The 22561-nt window shown below is 43.5% G+C and overlaps 3 protein-coding genes across 4 annotated transcripts; all 3 read left to right on the top strand.

The window, feature by feature from the left end:
• The first annotated feature begins 3114 nt into the window (after positions 1-3114).
• Positions 3115-7724, top strand: paplnb (papilin b, proteoglycan-like sulfated glycoprotein). Its single transcript, XM_068724454.1, has 13 exons — positions 3115-3149; positions 3294-3376; positions 3725-3834; positions 4095-4155; positions 4262-4364; positions 4599-4729; positions 4893-5210; positions 5521-5697; positions 5820-5970; positions 6055-6135; positions 6575-6722; positions 6834-6912; positions 7088-7724. Exons 2-13 carry the CDS (start codon positions 3320-3322, stop codon positions 7373-7375), a joined length of 1704 nt encoding a protein of 567 aa, XP_068580555.1. The 5' UTR covers positions 3115-3149; positions 3294-3319; the 3' UTR covers positions 7376-7724.
• Positions 7725-8233: 509 nt separating this feature from the next.
• On the top strand, positions 8234-10270 carry LOC137882407 (enhancer of rudimentary homolog). The gene is made up of 4 exons (XM_068724711.1): positions 8234-8366; positions 8802-8889; positions 9330-9450; positions 9555-10270. Exons 1-4 carry the CDS (start codon positions 8325-8327, stop codon positions 9655-9657), a joined length of 354 nt encoding a protein of 117 aa, XP_068580812.1. The 5' UTR covers positions 8234-8324; the 3' UTR covers positions 9658-10270.
• A 339-nt stretch (positions 10271-10609) lies between these two features.
• Positions 10610-20479, top strand: smek1 (SMEK homolog 1, suppressor of mek1 (Dictyostelium)). Of its 2 annotated transcripts, none has more exons than XM_068724493.1 (15): positions 10610-11734; positions 11960-12015; positions 12108-12206; positions 12338-12955; positions 13964-14041; positions 14140-14256; positions 15113-15229; positions 15337-15468; positions 16183-16285; positions 16432-16590; positions 16697-16866; positions 17304-17443; positions 17572-17762; positions 18275-18486; positions 19234-20479. In XM_068724493.1, the coding sequence occupies exons 1-15, from the start codon at positions 11593-11595 to the stop codon at positions 19357-19359; spliced, it is 2460 nt and encodes an 819-aa protein (XP_068580594.1). In that variant the 5' UTR covers positions 10610-11592; the 3' UTR covers positions 19360-20479. The 2 variants fall into 2 exon arrangements, with proteins under 2 accessions (XP_068580594.1, XP_068580593.1); XM_068724492.1 differs by having other exon boundaries at positions 17301-17443.
• Positions 20480-22561: the final 2082 nt, after the last annotated feature.

Below are 22561 nucleotides of genomic sequence, written 5' to 3'. Positions count from 1 at the left end.
GTGATGATTCTGTAACTCTTCCTTTTATTTTGTTTTAAATGGAGCATCCTTTACCAAGTAATCCATCAGAGGGCATCATCTCACAATCTTCTTTCTGAAAGTTGTAAATCCAGAGTAAATATTTGTACAGAACCGTAGTCTGCACTTTATTTGATTTAGTGATTTACAACGTGTGTCAGCTGTTGATAGAAAATAGCCAAAAGAACGTGCGTGTGTCGAGCATGACTGTAGAATATTTTAGTTATATGTATACATAAGCAGCACTGTGGAATAGTCATTTTAGAGAGATCTGTTTCACTGCTGCTGGGCCTCAGCTTTGTGTCCTTAAAGTAACCATGTCTTAAACCAGTGTTATTGTAATTAATCAACACTTTCACGAGAGTTTGGCCCGAACACATTCGTTATCAGAGCAATGCCCGATGGGAAGGGAGACAGACAGACAGACGGGTAGGAGAGAATAGAGAAGAGATTATATAATGTGTGTAGGTGCGTGTGAGTGTCACGGCCACCCGCAGATGAGTTCTTGAAGACGAGGGTTAATCTCGCCACTCAGACAGCCGAGGCAGTGAAGAGGCTTGGAAGGAGGAAGAACCACTAATCTGATGTCCCGCCTGCCACTCACTCCAGCCAGCAACGGTCTGGACTGGGTAGTGTGTGTTGCTCTGGATAACTTCCCTAAATGGATTACAGGACAGCATATGTCAGTGAAAGGGCACCTGGACAGACACACACACACACACACACACACACACACACACACACACACACTGTATGAGCAAATGCACAACCGGAGATTAGTCAGACTTGCGTTTTTCTCCCCCTGCAAGGAGTTTAAAGTCATTACCAGCTAAGAGAAGCAAGAGGTGTTGGAACAGCTCTGCATCTTTGACATTTCTCTGCCTTTTCTCTGAATATTTCAATACTTTCTACCCTTTGACCTTTTACAGTCATTGCCTACCAGCTAAATGATTCCCTTTTCTTCCAGATATCTGTTTCTCTGAAGTCTGACTGGAGCATCAAGTGTCTGCTGCAACAGGAGGATGGCGTCAAAGGAAGACGCAGAGTCTGAGGCCCAGGCTCCAGACAACACCCAGGTCTGGACTCCGGACTCATCCGAGTTCGAGGTAACCGCCGACCGGCTTGAGCAGCTGATGAAGAGCATGGAGGTGCTGTTGTTGGACGTGGAGCAGCTCCGGGGCCAATGCAGCCACCACGCCACTGAGCTGATGCGTGCGGCGGCGGAGGTGAAGCAGCAGCAAGAGGAGCTGAAGGAGGGCTACTCTGAGTTGTCCAGAGAGATGCAGGAGATCATGGATTCAGTGGAAGACCTCTTCGGCACCAAGAGTGCCTTCGAAGCCAAAGAGAAGCAAGCACAGAAACTGAACCGGCAGTTCTGAGGGCGAAGAAAGTGACAGACAGACTTTGTTTCTCGTACGAGGAGGAAGCCAAAACTCCAGAGTGTGTGGTTTTGAATTTGGAGTAAAAATTTGGTTTGGATGGGCATGGAGGTGGGTTTTTGCAGCAACGCTTTAATGAGATTCTTAAATTACATTATATAACATTTCTGTTGTGCAAGGGATTCTTTTTAGGCCTGTAACTGACAAAAACATTCACTGAAAAGTAGTTTGTAAAATGCATGGTTGTGTATCGTTACTATTGGTGTAGTAAATATGTCCAAACTGAATTAAAACCTTTCTGTGGTAGTTTTAATGAAACTTGAACATCATGAGATTAACAGGGTTTCATCGCGTTCACACTATATTACCATGCTGCTGTCTTTAACACAAGTTATGACAGGCCTGTGCAAGTCAACAAACTATTTACTATGACTTCTGCAGTCTTTCTTTTTTTTTCCTGCCCACCCACTAAAGAACACACACACACACACACACACACACACACACACACACACACACACACACACACACATATATAGACACACGCACATCACAGCTATCATTTTCCACCACCACGGGTCTTGACTAAAGTATATATGTTCTCACTCCCGTCAGCCTGGATGGCTCCTATACAGCAATTGCGGCACAGGAATGTTGCTCTTCATCGGCTTTTGGTACATCTTCCATATTCTATTCCCATCCAGGCTCACTAAAGCACATCTAAATAGAGCCTGAGAGCGATGTTTACCTCCAGCAAGCGCCTCTGCTGTGACTTACTGCTCTGTATTTAGTGGTTATGGCATGTGTGAAAGGGACAATCAGTGGTCAACAACTTAAAAAAAAAAAGAAAAATCAATCAACATTGGTAACTTCAAGATCTCTTTTACCCTCAATCTCACTATGTAATGCAAAGCAAACATTAAATGTGTACCATAAGATTATCTTCTTCTTCTTCTTTTGTATTGGGACAAACAATGAGAACCTCTGGACACATGTGATGTTTTTCATACCCTGCTAAAACTTCAGGTGGCTCTTCATCTCACCATTTTTGTAATATTTAGGGTCCAGCACACAAAGCGTTTCTAACAATGTGCCGGTAGCTACTATGCTCATTATTAGAGTCTAATCCCAGAACAGAACGATGTGGATTTAGAGGTGTATCTATCCTAAATACTTTCCTAATCTCTCTTTGGACTGATGGCAAAAAAAGTTACAGTTTTAGGGCATGACCACAAAATATGTTTACATGAACCACGGCTATTTTGACACTTCAGACACAATGGAGAGCCCTTAGGGTCATATTTAGATCGACTAGCTGGGAGTAGGCTGTGAATAATCTTGTATTTGGTCTCATAGGATTTGTAAGAACATACAATTTTCTTTGCATTCAATAAAATGTTTCATCAAGATCGGAACCAAAATCTTTTCTCAAAGATGTTTCACTGTTAATAGTTGAAGATGTTAACAAATATTTGATCATAAATATGAACTTGTACAAACCATTATTTCCTTCACTAAAACACACGGGGGAAGGATTGGATATAAAACTACAGCATAAGTCGTCTCGCAGCCTGAGGGTCTCGACTGGAAACATCCGTTCCAAATAGAAGATACCACTGAAACCTGACACTTTTGTGGGCTGTGGTGTGGGTGAGTCGAGAGGGTGAGGAGATAAAAAAGCTGGGCGTCAGTGCCTACCTTCACTACTGAGGAGCACATCCCTCTGGACGGCTGGGAAGTCACTTCAAGAAGGTAAGAAAGACAAAACAGGACATTGAAAGCATGCGAAAAACAAATCGTCAAGAAATTGGTGTGTGTGTCTGATATACATATGGAATGTCCTTAGTGGTGAGAAGTACTTGCAATTACAATTTTTTTTTTTGCCATCCTCGTCAGTCGTTGTGCAGTATCTTCTGGTGAAAATGAACATATTGCGAGTCCTGGGTCTCCTACAGCTGCTGGCTGTACCTGCTTTCACTGTGAGTATCAGCTTTAACACTATTAACGTTAAACCATTTGAATGCTAATGTCAGTGATAATTTGGTACAGATGGAAATTGCAAAGAACACTTAGAACGGTATGTCCAAAATTTCAACCCCCCCCCCCCCCCAGAAATGTACTCTCTGACACATGTGTCAGCATTGATGCAGTTTGCGTGCCATAAAGAGGGTTTATGTAACGTCTAGGGGAAGGTTTGTGGCTAAAGCTTCTATTTCGGTGTCTCCAGCGTGGCTGTTAGTGTGTGTTAGTGGTTGGCGGTGGGCTGTGATATGAAGTGTGAGGGAGCACTATGTGTTCCAGAAGCTGAGTCCTGTTCTCTTTTTCAGCTGATACGGCCAACCCATGACTACTGGGGGGAGTTTGGAGCCTACGGGCCCTGCAGCCGCACCTGTGGCACCGGAGTGGCAATGAGAACCAGGAAATGCATCACTTCGAGGTGGGACATAGAGACATAGAGACATAGAGACATAGAGACACAGGGTGATGGGATGTCTCATCTATCGGATATTTTGCGTACGAGAGGCCCTATTTTGATTTGTCGTAAAAGTAGCGCAATATTTCTATGTTTTAATTTAATTTTCTTCTTTATCTTGCATTGCCTTTTTATTTTCATATTTATTCTCTATTAAACATCATAATAAGATCATCATTTATCGAGAGACGCAAGTAAATAACCTTCTTTCCTCTCTCTTACAGGACAGATGGAGGACATAACTGCATCGGCTCCTCTAAGTCCTTCCGGACCTGTAATACACAAGTAATCATCCTATTTTTTTTAGCCTCTTAATAAATTCCACCCATCCATAACCTACACTATTATTTCCTAAAATATGCCAACAGTCCATCATTTTGTTTCATGGCAGGAATGCACAGTTGGATCCAGGGACTTCAGGGAGGAGCAGTGCTCCAAGTTTGACAGAACGGACTTTCAGAGCAAAAGCCGCACATGGGTTCCTTTTTATGGAGGTATCAAACGTTTACCTGAGTCCATGAAATAATACTTAAAATATGTACCTTTACATAATAAACATAAATAGTGAGGGGCATTACACTAAGTAGCGTCACTTTGATTGTCTTCTCTCTCTAACACTCTCTGTATTACAGTATATAGAATAAACCCTGGTTCATCGCAGTCAAACCATACTACAGGATAGTGCAGATACTTTGATCTCTTGATCTATATCCTATTTGTTTCTGCAGCATCCAATCCATGTGAACTGAGCTGTGTCCCACGAGGAGAGAACTTCTTCTACAGACACAGACCTGCAGTGGTGGATGGGACACCATGCTATGTGGGCCGCACTGATATCTGTGTGGACGGCATCTGCAGGGTGGGAAGAGAACTGAGATCCATAATAATATGAGACACTTTCAGAACTCTTATTTGTATTTTTTTTAATCTGTAAAATATCATTGTCTATTTTTTCCAAATTAGTAGCTGTTATTTATGTTCATAGTTGCAGTGGTGTAATCGACAATAATCTCTCTCTCCAGATATTGGTCCATGGAGAGTTTATGGGCTTAGATGAAGACGGTAATTCCGCACACTCTGCTGCCGCCGTTGCTGTTGCTCCTCAACCGCGGGAGACGCTCACACACGTCTACAAAACCGGTGTCTACGGCCGGTGCTCTGCCTCCTGCGATGGAGGCATGCAGTATCGCAGCGTGGAGTGCTGGGTTCAGGACCCGGCGAACCCCCGTGTGGTGGATGAGTCTCACTGCATCACCCAGCGTCTGCTGAGGCCACACAGCCAGCAGGCCTGCAACATGAATCCGTGTGCTGCTGAGTACAGCGTCTCCAGCTTCAGCGCGGTGCGTATCTCACACGTTTGATGGCCGTCATGCAGACAGGCAATGAAGAAGAAGTTAAAGACCTAACAGAAATAGACTCATCAATGTATCAATACATCAATATCTCGGTCATGAGAAACACTGAGGTTTATGGTCAATGTTACAAAATTTAGAAAGTAACTGATATGGCATAGAGGCTACCAACTGTCTTGACTATGGCTTCTTTCATCTCACCATTATGCTGAAGTATGAAAATGGATTTAGTAACGATATATATATGTTTATTTTGTTTAAAATTGTATTTGAATATCTTGTTGCATGTGATGGTCAGTGCTCGGTGACTTGTGGGGAAGGCCAGCAGACGAGGGAGGTGAACTGTGTGGGGGCGAGAGGTGAACGCGTGGCTGACCGCGCCTGTAGTGGACTGGCAAGACCCCCTTCTGTCCAGGCCTGCCGCAGACCTGCCTGTTACGCACACATCACCTGGCATGTGACCGACTACGGACTGGTGGGTGAAATTGAACAAAACAAAACAGAAAAGTGTTGGAGTATAGGTAGACTGGGAAGAAAGCTTGTGTCTTTCCTTTTTTTCCTCCACATAATGTACCCTCTCATGTCTTGTCTCTGCAGTGCACCAGAAGCTGCAGTGGCGGTGTGAGGGAGAGGAGAGTGGGCTGTTTAGATACGGATTTGAACCCCTACCCAGAGGCCCAGTGTGGAACAGCCACCAAACCTCGCTCTGTGGAAACATGCAACTCACAGCCCTGTCCCGGAGCACAAAGTGAGCCAAATCTGAGCCAATCAACTGCTTTGGTTTGATTGTCTGTGCTTTTGTTTGTATTTAACCAATGCACTTTACATTTAGCGGTCCCAAGTTTACTGGACCCAAGGGCCCATGAGAGCACCATGAGAGGATTTGTACCCCATGTTCCAGAAGACCCTTCAGGTATGTAGAGCATGTGGAGGATGTTTTGTTGGAATGCTATTCTCTTTTCTGTGCATTGTTGAAATACATGCAATTATTTTCTACATGTAGCTAAAGCAGTAGTACAACAGATGCACAGAGGATATTTAAAATGAATGCACAACCAGTTATTTGATTATATTCAAGTGAATGCATCCTCGGGCAGAAAATGTGCCCTGATGTTTAGACCGTGATTGCACTGCTTTCTCATCGCTTTCTTGTTCCTTTTTTTTACACACACAAAGTCCAAAGTGTCTCTTTACTACCTTACCGCTGAAAGTCATATTTACATTCTAAAAAAAATAAATACCCGTCTTAAATTAACTACTGACAAATTGAATGCTAAACCGGTCATCACAGGTCTATAGCATGTACAGTATGCTTGTTTGACCATGTCTGCATATGTGTTTGCTTGCTTTAGCTTCCAGGCCACAGACAAACATTGCCTTCCCTGCTGTGATTGGTCCTCACTGTGCACAGTCGTTATACGGCTGCTGTCCCGATGGGCACACCTCCGCCGCGGGCCCAAGGAACGAGGGCTGCTCCCAAGACGACTGCGTTCGCACCAGGTATCGCTGCTTCCTGCGTCCGACTCTTTAAAACAATCTATGACACAAATGGAAATGATGACTCAATAGGAAATGTGTCCAACATTTAAAAAAAGAAATCTCTCTTCCCAGGTACGGCTGTTGTTTGGATGGGGTGACTCCAGCGCAAGGATTTGGAAGGGCTGGATGTCCCGAGTACCTGACCGCTGTGGTAGGAATCACATCCGTGATAATGTGGATCTATTAAAGTGACACTCCACTGTATCTCACTTTTAAACAAGAACTGACCTTATACAGTCCCTGCTCACACCAACACACACACATATATGTAAATGTACTGGCTTTACAGTAAAATGTATCTCTCTGTTTCTGTCCTTTTCCCTAAGCAACACACACCACCTTCTGCCCCTCAACCCTCCGGCAATGTGTGCTCCATGCCTCGTGACGAGGGCCCCTGCGATACGTGGAAGGTCCGCTTCTACTTTGACTTTGGCACGGGAAACTGCACTGCGTTCTGGTACGGAAGCTGCCAGGGCAATGCTAATAACTTTGTGACCCTGGAAGCGTGCCAGAGAGAGTGCGGGGATGTGGGGATGACGGAGCCCCCACCTGCATCTCGCAGAGGGACCCCAAGGAGAGCGGCACAAAGCGGTGCTTTGATGGCAAGGGCATGACCAAGCTCACCAATAATACCTCCAAATCATGGGATAATCAGAGTCCCGCCTCTATGAAGCTAATCCCGGAATATTTACATGTATCACATTCACAAACATGTATTCTAAAAGTTACCACATCCTACCTTTCATTTAAACATCAGACTACATTAAATGATCTAGACTGTCTTACATTATAACTAACATGAACCCAGCTCATGGTTCTGATTTTGTTATCGTTTTGAGCTTTGTATTTTGTTTGTGACGTTTAGTATATTTTGCCTTTTAGATGAGGACTACAATAAAATAATGTAATTGTGATTGTAAGTCAAATCATAAACCATAAAAAATGTGTTTTCTCTTGTCTCCATCTGCTTTTGATATGTCTCTAAAAATGCACATGATTCTAATTTGACCATCTTTTTTTTAAACTATCAGTCAGTTTTTACTAAACAAAATACAATGGTGTGATCATATAACATGCTATATTTACATTTACATTATGTTTTCCTTTCTATTATACTTCTGCTTACTACACAACAGCATCGGCCAGTTACACCACTGAAATACTACACATTGATGCATCAATAATAATAATCCAGTAATAAAATATGCAATATAATATATAGAATACTTTTTTGCAATAATTAAGAAGGCCTAAATAAGATTTTAATGAAAGACTTTTACTTGTAATTGAGTATTTCCCTTTATGTAATTTAAACTTTTACTTGAGTAAAGAATATAAATGCTTTTCCCACCAAATACATTATTAATCATGACGAGAAGTCACATTGATTGACTGTATATTTAAGGTCAGACTTTTATTTTGAAACTAAAACTTTATTTTGAACGCACCTCACCGGAAATATCTTAATTCATTTCCTCTGAACGTTTTCCCCCAAACAGCTAGTTTAGCTAGATTACACGGAGAATTGAGAAGCATTAAACACTGCGTTTTTTTCAGCTTCGCATGTCCGATAAACAGACAGGGTCTGCAGTCAGCCTAAACATGGTAAGAGCGTTTTGTTTTACGCTTTAAGAGATGAAAATACGATGTAGTTTCTACGGTAACTGCTAGCTCCTGTTAATCCATCATAGCTAGCTATGCTAACGCTACGTGGGTATCGTTAACTCTTGTCAAACGTCTTCTGTTGCCGTTAACACGTATTTTAATGCGTAATTTAATTCACTAATTTCCATTTGTTAAACTGACTGTGGATGAAGTGATTTTTAAAATATTTTAAATTATTCTTTTGTCAAAGATGAACGTCAGCTATTGCGTTAAAGTTGCAGTTAACAAACAACCAACGTCTGTCCTGTTTGAAGAGGTTCCTCGTGTTGAATCGGAGCTAAATATAGAACTGCGCCGCGATAATGTAGGTGGTGTGGAGAAATATAACGAGCTGGCGCCATTGTGTGTATTTAATGCTATTAATCATCTTTACAGTCGCACACAATTTTGCTTGTCCAACCAACCAAGAGACCCGAGGGCCGCACTTACGCCGACTATGAGTCAGTGAATGAATGTATGGAAGGTGAGTGTTCACGAACACAACACGGTGCTGTCTGTACCTGCGGTCCATTCAGTGTAGTCTCAACCCGTATTCTGTCAGCACCATTACATTTCAATAATGTTCCTCATTGAGGCCAATTCAGTATTTATTACATATTCACCACATATTTAAGACTATTTACAGTTTAGGATCAGTTGGAGGCAGCGTGAATGCCATTTAATCTGTATTAAAATAGTAAAAGTTTTTACATTTATTTTGTAATTTCTTGGTTATTGAATGGTAAGTGTACTGTACATGTTGCAATGAACAATACACTGGAGTTGAACCTATATTTCATTAATAGTTTTACATTTATTTTTCTCCTTTTCAGTCTCTCCAATGAACAATTTTACATTGTTATGAAAGCTGCAATGTACTCTAAATGGCGTTGCTTCCATTCATGTCTTACACCTTTCTTCTAGGTGTTTGCAAAATGTATGAAGAGCATCTTAAGAGGATGAATCCAAACAGTCCCTCCATCACGTATGACATCAGTCAGTTGTTTGACTTTATTGACGACTTGGCAGACCTGAGCTGTCTTGTGTAAGTATGATTTTAGCTTATCAATTTGAATGAAAGCCAACCTTGCATTGAGTGTGTATATCGATCACTTCAAGTGAAAAAATATCATTGAAATGTTTGCACAGGTACAGAGCCGACACTCAAACATACCAACCATACAACAAAGACTGGATCAAGGAGAAGATATATGTCCTTCTGCGGCGTCAGGCTCAGCAGGCAGCAAAGTAAAGGCATCGGTGTGGAGTTGTCCGGCTACACTTGGAAGGAGTTTATACTGCACTGTATTTCCACAGCATCTGGAAGATCTTTGTATAAGGACACTGTTGTCAGTTTGACATGGGGAGGGTTTACATATTCTACTGTACATGGGGAGAATGAAGGGGTTTGAAAACTGGGGGAAAGAAATGGAGTCGTGCTCTGCAGCATACATAGCTGTAAGAAATAACATTTTGACTGAGAGGGATTCGTGCTTGGCGAAATGCTCCACGGGTTAGGTACAAACTTTTTTTTTTTGTCAAATGTTCAGTAGTGTGCTTTCAGTTCTCCTAAAAGTTATGACTTTTTTTCTTCTTTTTTTTTACATTTACTGGGCAGTTGGCTTTGAACATGCTGTGGATTTTGAATGCAGATGCTTAATTTTTTGAATGACATAAATGCCTGCAGACTGACCAACCCATAAAGAGCCCAGATTTATTTTCCATATTTTATCTATTGTTATATTGCCACTATATCCTACCACCATGATGTAAAATGTTGTTGTTTTTTACATTTTGTTTTGCGTAGTATCTGATTTCAACTATCCAGTTTCTGTTTTCAACAAAATAAACTATTGTTTTCTGAATTGTTTGCCCTCTGGAATTTCAATACAACCACTCGCACAGTGAGGAATACATTCATTGTTTATTCAGAGTCTCCGAGTGTAGAAATGACTGGTTGACAAGGATCTACATGTGGATCCATTTGTGTGTCTAATGGGCTCCACTACTGGGTGAATATGTTGAGTGGCTGGATGGTAAGTTATATGAAAGATAAAGAGCAGCCGATGTTGGATATTTCTGGAGCCTCCCGAGTCATTTCTGCTTATTATAAATAACATTTCTGGACTGTTATGTTACTGTCTCTTTAAATGTGGCGGACTGCCCTGTTGTTGCTGTGCTGGAAACCCCGTACTGACTCTGAAGGGACCCAAGATGGCTGAATACTCACGGGGGGGGCAGTTAGCAATTATCTGAGCAAGACGTCGGAAATGAATGGCATATAGCACTATAATGTAAAGCGTTACACTGAAATAATTATACGACTACCGTTTGTTGGTTTGCATACTTTTTCGGGATGCATGAATACCACTAAAGGAGAGAGTGGTCTCTCCGCGGCCCCGAGCCAGAACATGGCGGAACACTTGGGGAAGAAATAGCAGCTAACACTAGCTAGCTGGCGTATTACTCAGACAGAAAGAAACATTGCCGTGGGGTAAACACGGTATCTTCGGTCCGCAAGTGTGAAATAATGTTATCGGTGCACAGCACTGGACATTTTGCTTTCAAGAGTTGTTTAACATTGAATATATGGAGCGTAGGTACTTAGCGTACTGCTAGCTAGTTAACTCGTTAGGTTTTCTAGCTAACGTAACTGGCTAACGTTGCCCGCAAGCGTACAAACTGTACTAATAAGCAGGTAGTTTGTTTTGGTAGGACACAGATCGTAACGATTGGGGCTTATTGTAAATACTCTTTCAACTGTGTGCTAGGACTTCCCAACGTCTGTCTGTCCTCGTTTAGTCGATTAACGCGTTAGCTAACGTCAATGCCCTCCGCACTGTAAACTGTCGTTAGCTTGCTACAACGGTCCGTGAGACGTTGTCTTCAACACTGGCGAGATAAGTTTAGAGGCTGCTCGTGAAAATAAACCGATATTGTGGTTGATGCAGAATCGATCGGGGCATCTTCCTGCGTACTAGCCTGGGTGTTCCGCTTTTAAGCTCCTTCAAAGAACCGATTGCTTGGTTGACATCTGACACTAACGTCAAGTTAGCCGAGTTAACGTTGTATAAGTGATCAGGTGTAGAGAAGTGAATTGAAGTTGTGGCGCTACTAGGTGAAGCAGACACCCTGTAAAAGTCAAGAAGGTCCGGAAAGGGGAAACCGGTCACAACTACCTGCCAGGATGACGGACACTCGTCGACGAGTCAAAGTCTATACTCTCAACGAGGACCGACAGTGGGACGACCGTGGAACCGGCCACGTCTCCTCGGGCTATGTGGAGCGTTTGAAAGGCACGTCTCTACTGGTGCGAGCAGAGAGTGATGGTAAGCAACGATCTAAGGCAAGAGGAATGGCGTATGCTAAATTACAGATCACTTACAATTGTATAGTCGCTCAATACTTACTATAGGTAAACAATACCGTACACACACTTATTTTGACCGGTGGAACCATGTATGTAAACCTCCTTTATGATATATAACTTAAGATCCTAACCTACCCTCCTCATGACAGTCTTTTTGACAACACCTTTGTTATTCACCTGACAGGTTCTCTACTGCTGGAGTCCAAAATCAATCCAAACACAGCCTACCAGAAACAACAGGTCAGTACATAGCATAGTATGCTCATCTAGAATATGGATTTCTTTCTCTGTGCACTGAGTCTAAATTGCCCTTGTTTTTATTTTTTGGAAAGGATACTTTGATAGTATGGTCAGAGGCAGAAAATTATGATCTGGCACTCAGCTTCCAGGAGAAGGCTGGCTGTGATGAAATCTGGGAGAAAATATGCCAGGTAGCTGCACTTTCTATGTGTGGGTGTGTGTTTGTCTGCTCCATCTGTGTATGTGTTTGAATTCAAGTGTGTTTTTGGTTTCTGTAACTAGTCCCATCCTATTTAATAGTATGTTTGTCTCATTGGTTAAGGTTCAGGGAAAGGACCCATCAGTGGACATTACCCAGGACGTGGTCGACGAGTCTGAGGAGGAACGCTTTGACGACATGTCCTCGCCGGGTCTGGAGTTACCGCCGTGTGAACTGAACCGCTTGGAGGACCTGGCTGAGCTGGTGGCCTCCTCACTCCCGTCACCACTGCGGCGCGAAAAACTGGCACTAGCCGTGGAGAACGAGGGCTACATTCGCAAGCTCCTGGAAATGTTTCGTGTGTGTGAGGATTTGGAGAACAGAGAGGGACTGCATCACCTGTACGAAATCATTAAAGGCATCTTCCTGCTGAATCGTACCGCACTCTTTGAGGTTATGTTCTCTGAGGAGTGCATCATGGACGTCATTGGTTGTCTGGAGTTTGATCCGGCACTCGCGCAGCCACGGCGGCACCGGGAGTTTCTAACTAAGACGGCCCGCTTTAAGGAGGTGATCCCCATCTCTGATCCTGAACTGCGTCAGAAAATACACCAGACGTATCGGGTGCAGTATATTCAGGACATGGTGCTGCCCACGCCCTCTGTTTTTGAGGAAAACATGCTGTCCACCCTGCACTCCTTCATCTTCTTCAACAAGGTGGAGATTGTGGGCATGCTACAGGTGAGATAGTTGGACGTGTTTTATACGGGTCGCTAGTGGAGGCTATTTGTTGTTGTTTTCAAATAAGATGCGTGTGCACCACACTTTCCCTTTTTTAAAAATGTTTTCACTGTATTTACTGTACGAGCTTTACAGAATGACAATCCTGCAAAACATCAAAGGGCAAAAATGAAAGAATATATTTTTTTTTAAATAGTGTTTATGCCATGAGCACTGGAAATTACAGTAATTGTCGGATTGTTCAAAGGTTTTAATTTAGGCTCATATAGCTTTACCCAGTCTGAGTTTGTCTGCTACTCTTTTATGGTCATGTGACCTTTGTGTTTTTGTACTGTGTCAACTCAGCAGTGTTTATGTATGGCCGTCTCCATAGAGATGGGGAAGTGTTGTGTAAATCAGTTATGCTGCGCTAGAGGAAAACAAACTGCCACGCTGTTGACTCTGGTCCACGGTGCTTTGTGAGGTTCTGAGGTCAAACACGACTGATACGGACCTTTTCTTCTTCCTGTCTTGTCACATGAACAGAACAAGTGTTCTAATTATTTCAACAAGCACTTGATTTACTGGATTGCAGATACTATGGAAGAACTGAGTTGTCAGTGTGAAACATCCAATGTCTCAAAACCCATCAGGAAATCCACACAAATGTTCTGTGGTAGTTCTAAAGACTTTTTATATGCAGTAGATCTTCTTTAATGTAAACTGTAATAGTTATAAATAACAGTAAACAGAATATACACGTCTCTACTATGATGGTTATAATGACAAATTATATTGCACTATAACGTCAAATTCAGTCACGGTAAATATGGTTGATGTTATTTCTGTTTCCTGGTAATTTGTGTCTGACACACATCATCGTACATCAACAACAGCTTTGTAGCGACAGAGTTAACGGTGCACAATTGGCCCAGGATGAGTGTGAGAGTCGAGGGTGATGTTTCCATGTTCTGATCTGTTGACCCTCTGTGACACTCGCCTCTTCTTATCTCCCTGTTTTGACGTCAGGATGACGAGAAGTTCCTGACAGACCTCTTTGCACAGCTAACGGATGAGGCTACAGATGACGACAAAAGACACGAACTGGTATGCCAGACCTTCACCAGGCATTCATAAATTACTGTTCTATTTTTATCCCTTTCCCTCATTTCACTGAGCGGTGCTTTGTTTCTTCCTTTTTACAGGTGAACTTCCTAAAGGAGTTTTGCGCATTCTCACAAACGTTACAACCTCAAAACAGAGACGCCTTCTTCAAGACATTGTCAAACATGGGCATTCTACCGGCACTAGAGGTCATACTGGTGAGTGCGGCAAGCTCAACACCAATCAGTCGATATCATCAGTGGAGATGACGTTACCAGTGTCGGCTTTATGTGCAACGGTGCATCTGTTCCATGCGATGCTCTTTTGCTACCGTAAAGTGTGCATGGTGAACATGGAGAGGGTTGACTTGATTTACAGCTGATTCAGTTTTGACTCTCAGAAGTGGATTAGGGCTCTCTCAAAAACAACAAGCGAATGCCACTTTTTTTTAACACACCCATAAACTGCAGGTGCCTGGAATCTCTCACAATATGCATATTTTCTCAGAAACTTGCCACGGCACCTCTTTTTTTTTGTTTTGACATTGTCAGTCCCAGTTTTATTTGTTGTTGTTTGTTAAATCAGTTACTTTTACACCAGTGACTGCAAAAGAGCGATCAAGAATGGATCTGATGTGAGAGATTCACAGCCAAATACCTGCATCTCCTCAGCCTCTGAACATTCATTTGGTTACGTTTCTCCTGTTTGTGCCTAGTTCACAGAACAACCCATTATCCAGTGATAACAAATTGTGAAAAAATGTACTTTGGACATTGCAGGTCAGGGCAAAATATCTAAGCAACTGCATAAAAGAGATTGAAACATCAAACAGTAGTTTGATCACCAACATGTGCTCATATGAAATGTGTTCCTGTAACACATATAGACCTAAACCGTTTGTTAGTTACACCCACTTCCTCCCTACTTGTCCACTTACACCCTTCTGAAGTCAACTAAGAAGAAATCTAAAAATGTTGGTGAAAGTAAATGCTGTTGGTTCCGTTTCTGTTTTGTTGTTAAGATAATACAGGCTTTACTGATCTCTGATGATTCTACTTCATGTTGGTGAAACAGGGAATGGATGACGTTCAGGTGCGTGGGGCAGCCACAGATATCTTCTCTTATCTGGTGGAGTACAACCCCTCCATGGTACGAGAGTTCGTCATGCAGGAGTCTCAGCAGAACGATGACGTGAGTATATGAACAAAGTCAGTCAGGGATATCGGAGAATGAGTTTTCATCCTTCCACCACTCGGTGGATTTACGTGTTTCTAACGCTTACTTATCGGCCCCTCCAGGACATCCTCCTGATCAACCTGATCATAGAACACATGATCTGTGATACAGACCCAGAGCTGGGCGGAGCGGTGCAGCTCATGGGTCTGCTGCGGACTCTGGTGGACCCTGAGAACATGCTGGCGACTGCAAATGTAAGTTTGGGTTTTTACCTTTCTAACGCGTCCGTTCATACCGACAGCGACTTGAAGAGTTGTGCTCTGTCTCATAGTGGTGCTTTACATTCCCGCTTTTACTCATTACAGTGAGACACACTGGTTTTAACTGACATGGGGAGATTTACCATATAACAGTCTGTCCATTCTGGGTCACAGTACACACTTTTGATTGGCCGAGTATCATCGTGTGAGATGAACACATGTCATTGGTCAGTGTTTCCTGGACCGCTGAGCGAGTGGCTCGAAAAGTTCAAATAAAAGCATCTGTTCAAATTTGAATAGTTCCCAATTATCTATCGGCTGTAGATCCACATACTACATATTAGTGACCCCTGCCTTATATATTATAATATCTGTAGCTGACTGTGTTGTACTTTCTCCAGAGTTAGGCAGAGATGGGAAGGACAGGGTTGTTACAAGGAGCAAAGGAAGGTGGAATTGTTAACATGGAAGTGCCACATTCCCTTCTACGCAGGCAAAAGACCAACTTTTGATCCAAATGTAGCAATCGGCTGTTAAAACAACAAACTGAAACATTCCTACCAAATACAGTGACTGTCCTGCTCGTCAAGTTACTCTCCAGTAGTTGAAAACAATTTTTGTCTTTTATGTATAGCGTTCTGTAAATGTTTTTTAGTTGCGTTTCTAAGTAAAAAAAAAAAAAAAAAGATTTTCTTTTTTCTCCTCCAGAAAACGGAAAAGACGGAGTTCCTGAGCTTCTTCTACAAGCACTGTATGCACGTCCTCTCAGCGCCACTGCTGGCCAACACCACAGAGGACAAACCGAGCAAAGGTGTGTGTGTGTGTGTGTGTGTGTGTGTGTGTGTGTGTGTGTGTGTGTGTGTGTGTGTGTGTGTGTGTGTGTTGGTTTTGTAAATACAGCTTTGACTCTAATGCACAAGTATTTCATGTTGCCTACCGCCTTCATTCTTCTCTCAGATGACTTTCAAACATCCCAGTTGCTGGCCTTGATTTTGGAGCTGCTGACGTTCTGCGTCGAGCACCACACCTATCACATCAAGAACTACATCATCAACAAGGACATCCTCAGGAGGGTGCTGGTGCTCACGGCCTCTCAGCACGCCTTCCTGGCACTATGTGAGTCGCCCGCGATCGCTGTAGTTCTTAGTACCCGTTAACCCGGGACAACGGTCTCACGTCGATTATGAATGGGTTTGTTTTGAGCTCATCTCTCTGGGTTCAGGTGCCCTGCGCTTCATGCGGAGGATCATCGGTCTGAAGGATGAGTTCTACAATCGCTACATCATGAGGAACTTTCTCTTCGAGCCCGTCATCAAGGCCTTCCTCAACAACGGCTCACGCTACAATCTCATGAACTCGGCCATTATTGAGATGTTTGAGTATGTCCGTGTGGTGAGTGTTTTCTTGAGTGTTTTCTCACAGCTAACGTGGATATTCTGCCCATTGTTTTCTGTTTTGGGCTAAGTGATTAGGTCATTTTATACCCCCCGCACAAAATGACGTTAATTATAAGAGGCCCTTTCCTGTTAGTCCTGCGCTTTATTGACTCAATTAGCTTTTCAAAGCACTACCCATTCTTAGAGGTGCTGACATTTGACATTACATGTAACATTTTATGGATTCATTTTAACTTGTTTGGTGTGTTCTCCCCTCTCTCCCCGGATCTTTTTATCCACACGTCATTTCTCTCTCTCTCTCTCTCTCTCTCTCTCTCTGTCTCTGTCTCTCTCTCTGTCCTGCACTGTGAACTATTTCTTTTACCTTTTCATTCTGCCCTCCCACTGTGTCTCTACACTCCTCCTCCTGTCTCCTCCCATTACCCCCAGGAGGACGTGAAGTCTCTCACCGCTCATATAGTAGAGAACTACTGGAAAGCTCTGGAAGATGTCGACTACGTCCAAACGTTCAAGGGCCTAAAGTTGCGGTATGAACAGCAGCGAGAGAGACAAGACAACCCCAAACTGGATAGGTGAGCAAACCAAGGCTGCTCTCCTGCAACCATTACACAACCACTAGTGATTTAGTGAGTGCGAGTCCTTTGTCTGAATAAGTGGAACAAACGATGTCGCTGTCAATGCGGCGCTTCCTCCTCTCCAGCATGCGCTCCATCCTGAGGAACCACCGCTTCCGCCGCGACGCCCGGACTCTGGAGGACGAAGAGGAGATGTGGTTCAACACGGACGAGGACGACCTCGAGGATGGCGAGGCCGTGGTTCCTCCCTCTGACAAGATGAAGAGCGAGGAAGACCTCATGGAACCTATAAGCAAGTTCATGGAGAGAAAGAAATGTACGTATGGCAACGCATCGCTTCCCACCCGTAGTGGGTGCTTTGGGGGTAAAAACCGGGGTTTATTGCAGGACAGAATATTTGTGGTAATATTAGTGGTTAATAACTGACTTTTGAGAATGAGAACTATATATCTGGTATGTGTGGTATCTAAACTTTACAAGGCTGCACTTTTATGATCATATCAGTATGAGATGATAATAATAATAACAAGTACTGAGGAGGGAATACTACCAGGAAAGGAGTTTTATGTACCGGCCCGTTATAGTCATTTGCTGTCGTATGATAAATGCACTTTTCACGAGGTGTTATTATATACTGTCTGGATTTGTTCTAGTGCTGTTTTGGGAGCATTGATGTTAGATGCACAGTGCTTATGGTGGACATGTATTTTGGACGGTACATCTACCTGGTGCATGAATACGTCAGAAACAACACTTTGTACTGTAGGTTGTTTGTGGTGCGTTAAACATGGGGATAAAGAGCGTTTGTTGTCTCCCTCTCCCTCCCAGTGAAAGACACAGACGACAAAGACGTGCTGGGGAAGTCGAGCTTATCCGGCAGGCAGAACCCGAGCTTCAAGCTCTCCTTCTCCGGCTCCACTAAGACCAGCCTGTCCAGCCCTCCGTCATCTGCCTCACTGAACCCAGGCTCTCCAGGATCACCGGGTTCTCCAGGCTCAGGGGCACGGAGCTCACCCTCCACCGCGGCCGTAACCACGAAGGTACCCGTCGGCATTTTATCGGTGAAGATGTGGGTCATGACCTCAGCCGTTTTCTGTGAAGACGCTCCGCTTGTATTCAGCGCCATCGAGAGACGTCTGTTCAGTATCAAACGCTGCTTAACTGAAGGGAAGGAAGGATCCGGTGAACACAGAGCTTTAACTATGAGCCTTCACACTTCGACTGTTAATTTTCACACAACTCCCACCATCCTCGTTGTGTCTTACAAAGAATAGTCCTCACCACCAGTGTGCAACTGGGCTGTACCACTGTTCCCTACTGACTATTTAACAAGAGGGAAATGGAGGGAGAGAGACTGGTCAACTTAGTATTATTATTATTATAATAATAATGGTGACTTCTGTCTTTGGAGCCATCGCGTCGTATGCTCGTGATGATGTCATTACATTGCAGAACGTGACGTTACAAAACTATCGACGCCTTTGCAGTCTGCACACAAAAATATGCATTTGTCTAAAAATTAAAAAATGTTCATAGTTGAAATAGTGGGAGTTGTTTTGTTCATGTTTCCACAGTCTTTGGGATCGATATCTTTATTTATTCAAATTTGCTGAAAACACATTTTTGTATTTTTAGTTTTATTTATGACACAATTTCACTACTTTTATCACTTATTATGGTTTGTCGACTTCATAACCTTTTTAGCTTAGGTTGTACAGATTTTAGGAATATTCAGATAAGTTCAAAGGGTCTGACTAATTGATTTGTGACGTGCGTTTTGTCTTCAGGGAGGTTTAGTGGGACTGGTGGACTATCCCGACGACGACGACGACGAGGATGAAGAGGAGGAGGAGGACGGGGAGAGTAAAGAGGACCCTCTGCCACCTTCGAAGAAGTCCAAACTGAGTTCCTAAAGGAGCGCCGCTGTCCCGGCGTGCGCTCCGCTCGGACGGTCTCGGCTTCACAGACTTCACGCAGGAACGATCAGACTTGTAAACAGATTGAATGAATTCGAGCCACCCCCCCCCCCCCTCGCCGTCGGCGGGTGGCCAAACGAGGAGCAGACTGTGAACGGATACCAAGCCTCCTCAGACTAGCCCACTTCATACAAGTGCCAATCAGGAAACCAGGAGTGAAAACGCGTCTGAAAGGTGGATCAGGCGTGTGAATGTCGGGGGGAGAATCTCACTCGCTAGATCGTCGGCGGACTCGGACAGCACCGGACGGGTTTGGAGTTTGGTTATTTAGCAACCGGAGGAAAACGACCACATACAACACACACGTACGCGCAGACTGAACTCCCAGAGAGCTCGGAGAGAGGCTCGGACCATAACCCACTGCCCCCCCCCACCACCCCCCCACTCAGGGAAGGACATCACAGCGGCCCAAACGGGTCGGCCAGTTCAAACCCAGAACCACCACTCACACCGCCCTCCTCAGAATTCACCTTCCTCCTTGTTTCCTACCCACTTCTTTTCCTTCTCTTTCCTCCTTTCTTTGTCTTTTTTTTTTTTTTTTTTTTTTTTTTTTTTTTTGTTGAGTTAGTATATAGGACCAGACGGAGGCAGCATGCGGCAGAGAGCTGTCCCTGTTGTCGTTTGATGATGTCATCAGTGTTGTCGTTCCTCAGCGGACGTTCTTTCTCTGAAGAGAAGCAAAAAGCCAGCAGTTTCTTCATGATTTTCTTTATGTTCTCTATTTGTCTCTCAAATCGTTCTCCTGTTTTTTTGTAAATGACAAAAAAAGAAAAAAAAAAAAAAAGACCTGCCTTTAAATGTTCAGGACGTTTTCAGTCACACTTGAACAGGTTTTTAAAGACCTCAGTAGGTGAGCTAGTTTTACCCTTTTTGCCCTTTGAAACTGCAGATTTTTTGGAGAATTTGTAATCCCGTCTTGATTAAAGATTGAGTGGAATTCTAGATGTGATGAATTTTGTCATATCTTTTCATTTTTATTTTTTTTTTCCCTTTTACATGAGTGTACACTTAGTTGTTCAGAATATTTGGGACCATTAAAATGATCTTTGCTGTAAGACGTCCTGAATACCTCCAGTGTTTCCTTGCTGCAGCGTTCTGTTCTTGATCAGTCATTGAAGAGTTTGACCCTATAACTGCAGCGCAGGAGGTGCCGCTGGGTTCAACATGGTTCCACAAACTACTATCTGGCAACTCCACTCCACTCTGAAGATTAAAGGAAGTCCTCCAATCCCACCCTACTGCTGTACAAATGTAATATTTCAGTGTACATTTTCATACTTTGAAACATGTCTGTTATTACCCAAACAAATGTTGTGAAACCATGTACATGAAAAAAATATATGGTCAAATCTTGTTGCGCTAGGACAAACTCATTTTGTTGATTGAACAACTTTCAAGATTTATTTATTTGTTTTCAAACCTTAGTTCTTTTATTTCATTTTTGGGCCATACCTCAGTTGCTGATGTGGTTATTTTCCACCAGGTGGCGCTCTAAGTCCATAACAGACTGCCCGTCCCTGTGAAACTCTTACAGTAGATATGTTTAGGATGTCAACACTCTGAAAATATGTTAATGCATCTACTGCACTGGGTCATTTTAAGTGTTATTGTTACTCTTGGCGAGTCGCTTTCAGGTCCTCCATATGACAGCATCACTATAAACTCAAATATGATATTCAGAGTGAACATTTAACAATAACTGACTCAGTCACTTTACCTCCTGGAGGATAAAAACAACATGGTACCCTTGTATGTAGATTGACAGTAGTTTTCTACGTGTGCGCGTTCATTTGACCATAAGTGTTCTTCAGTTGGAGGAAAGGTAGAGTTCACATGCTCCTTTAGTATCCGACATGAAAGCCTCAGCACACTGGTACAAGTGTTTTATAATGAGTGAAAATAGTTTTTGAGAAATGTCAGCACCTCCCAGCTTATGCGGTCGCCTCAGTGGGAGTTTGAGCACGACTCAAAAAAACAAACAGCACCGAGGCCACCGAGGAGTCGCTGTGTTGTCCCTCCAAGTGCATTGTGGCCCTCGAACGTTGCTTATTAATTATAGCGGCCAACAGAAGAGGATCGCCCGGTACTCAGCGTGCGGCGAGAGCCGTCGCACAACGCCTATTAAGGCTCCCATTCACATGAAAGCCGTCGGCAGACAACGGCGGCTTTTCAGGAGCAGCCCTCCCTGCCAGCCTCCGCTTGCTCCTCAGCAGGAGTGTGGCTGTGTGTGTGTGTGTGTGTGTGTGTGTGTGTGTGTGTGTGTGTGTGTGTGTGTGTGTGTGTGTGTGTGTGTGTGTGTGTGTGTGTGTGTGTGTGTGTGTGTGTGTGTGTGTGTGTGACCTCCCCAGCCTGCTGCCGGTGCCAGCCACTGCTGCACCAGAATGCCGGCTCCACTTCCAGTGCCAAGGCGCTCACCCGGCTCTGCCCGCCTGTATGTCTGCCAGACTGAAGAGTCCCCCCCCCATCGGTGACACTGCTGTCCGGCTTCCTGCTGGGCCCATGAAAAGCCTCTTTGACAGCTCTCTCGATTGGCTCGGCTCCCTGAGCATCCAGGCTGCCACTTATCAACCGTCTCCGATTGATCACGTCGGCAGATATGTATGCAAATGATGACACTCGCACAGCGGCGTGTAATCACGCGCTGCAAAACAATATTGCAATGTGTGTGTGGGGATAAGTTGTATGCATGTTACCATAATTGCATATTGCAATTTAGGGAGAAACTAGGAATTATCCTGCTGCCATCCTCCTAAATACTGAGTTAACTCAAACCTGTAATGCACACTATTACATCGACACTGAGGGGATTTCAGCAGCGGTCACTTGTTCAAGGTGTTTCTATTTTTATGTTGCATAAGAAATAAATTCTACTGCAAAATCAATAACTTGATTATGTTATACTGTCTCAAATAACATGAACACTTCAGCTCGTCGGGTCTTTGTTGACCTCAGAAACCTCAGTCTGAGTGTACTTTCTACGCTCTATTTATTTGACTGCTTTGGTTTCTCTTCAGATTCAAACATAAGATAAGAAAAGCACATGATCAGTTTAGAAAACAGTTTTCTAACTTTTTTTTTGGCTCGTGGCCCCTTTACAAAAAAAAGAAGCAGTGTGCAGTCGGGGGCAGTCGTCACGTTT

This window comes from Cebidichthys violaceus, unplaced genomic scaffold, assembly GCF_023349555.1.
Source record: "Cebidichthys violaceus isolate CVI_PGR_0920_01 unplaced genomic scaffold, fCebVio1.0.p SCAF_31, whole genome shotgun sequence".
In the NCBI taxonomy this organism is placed as follows: Eukaryota; Metazoa; Chordata; class Actinopteri; order Perciformes; family Stichaeidae; genus Cebidichthys; species Cebidichthys violaceus.
Note: the sequence above shows the minus strand (reverse complement) of the source record. Positions and strands in the feature narration are given on the sequence as shown.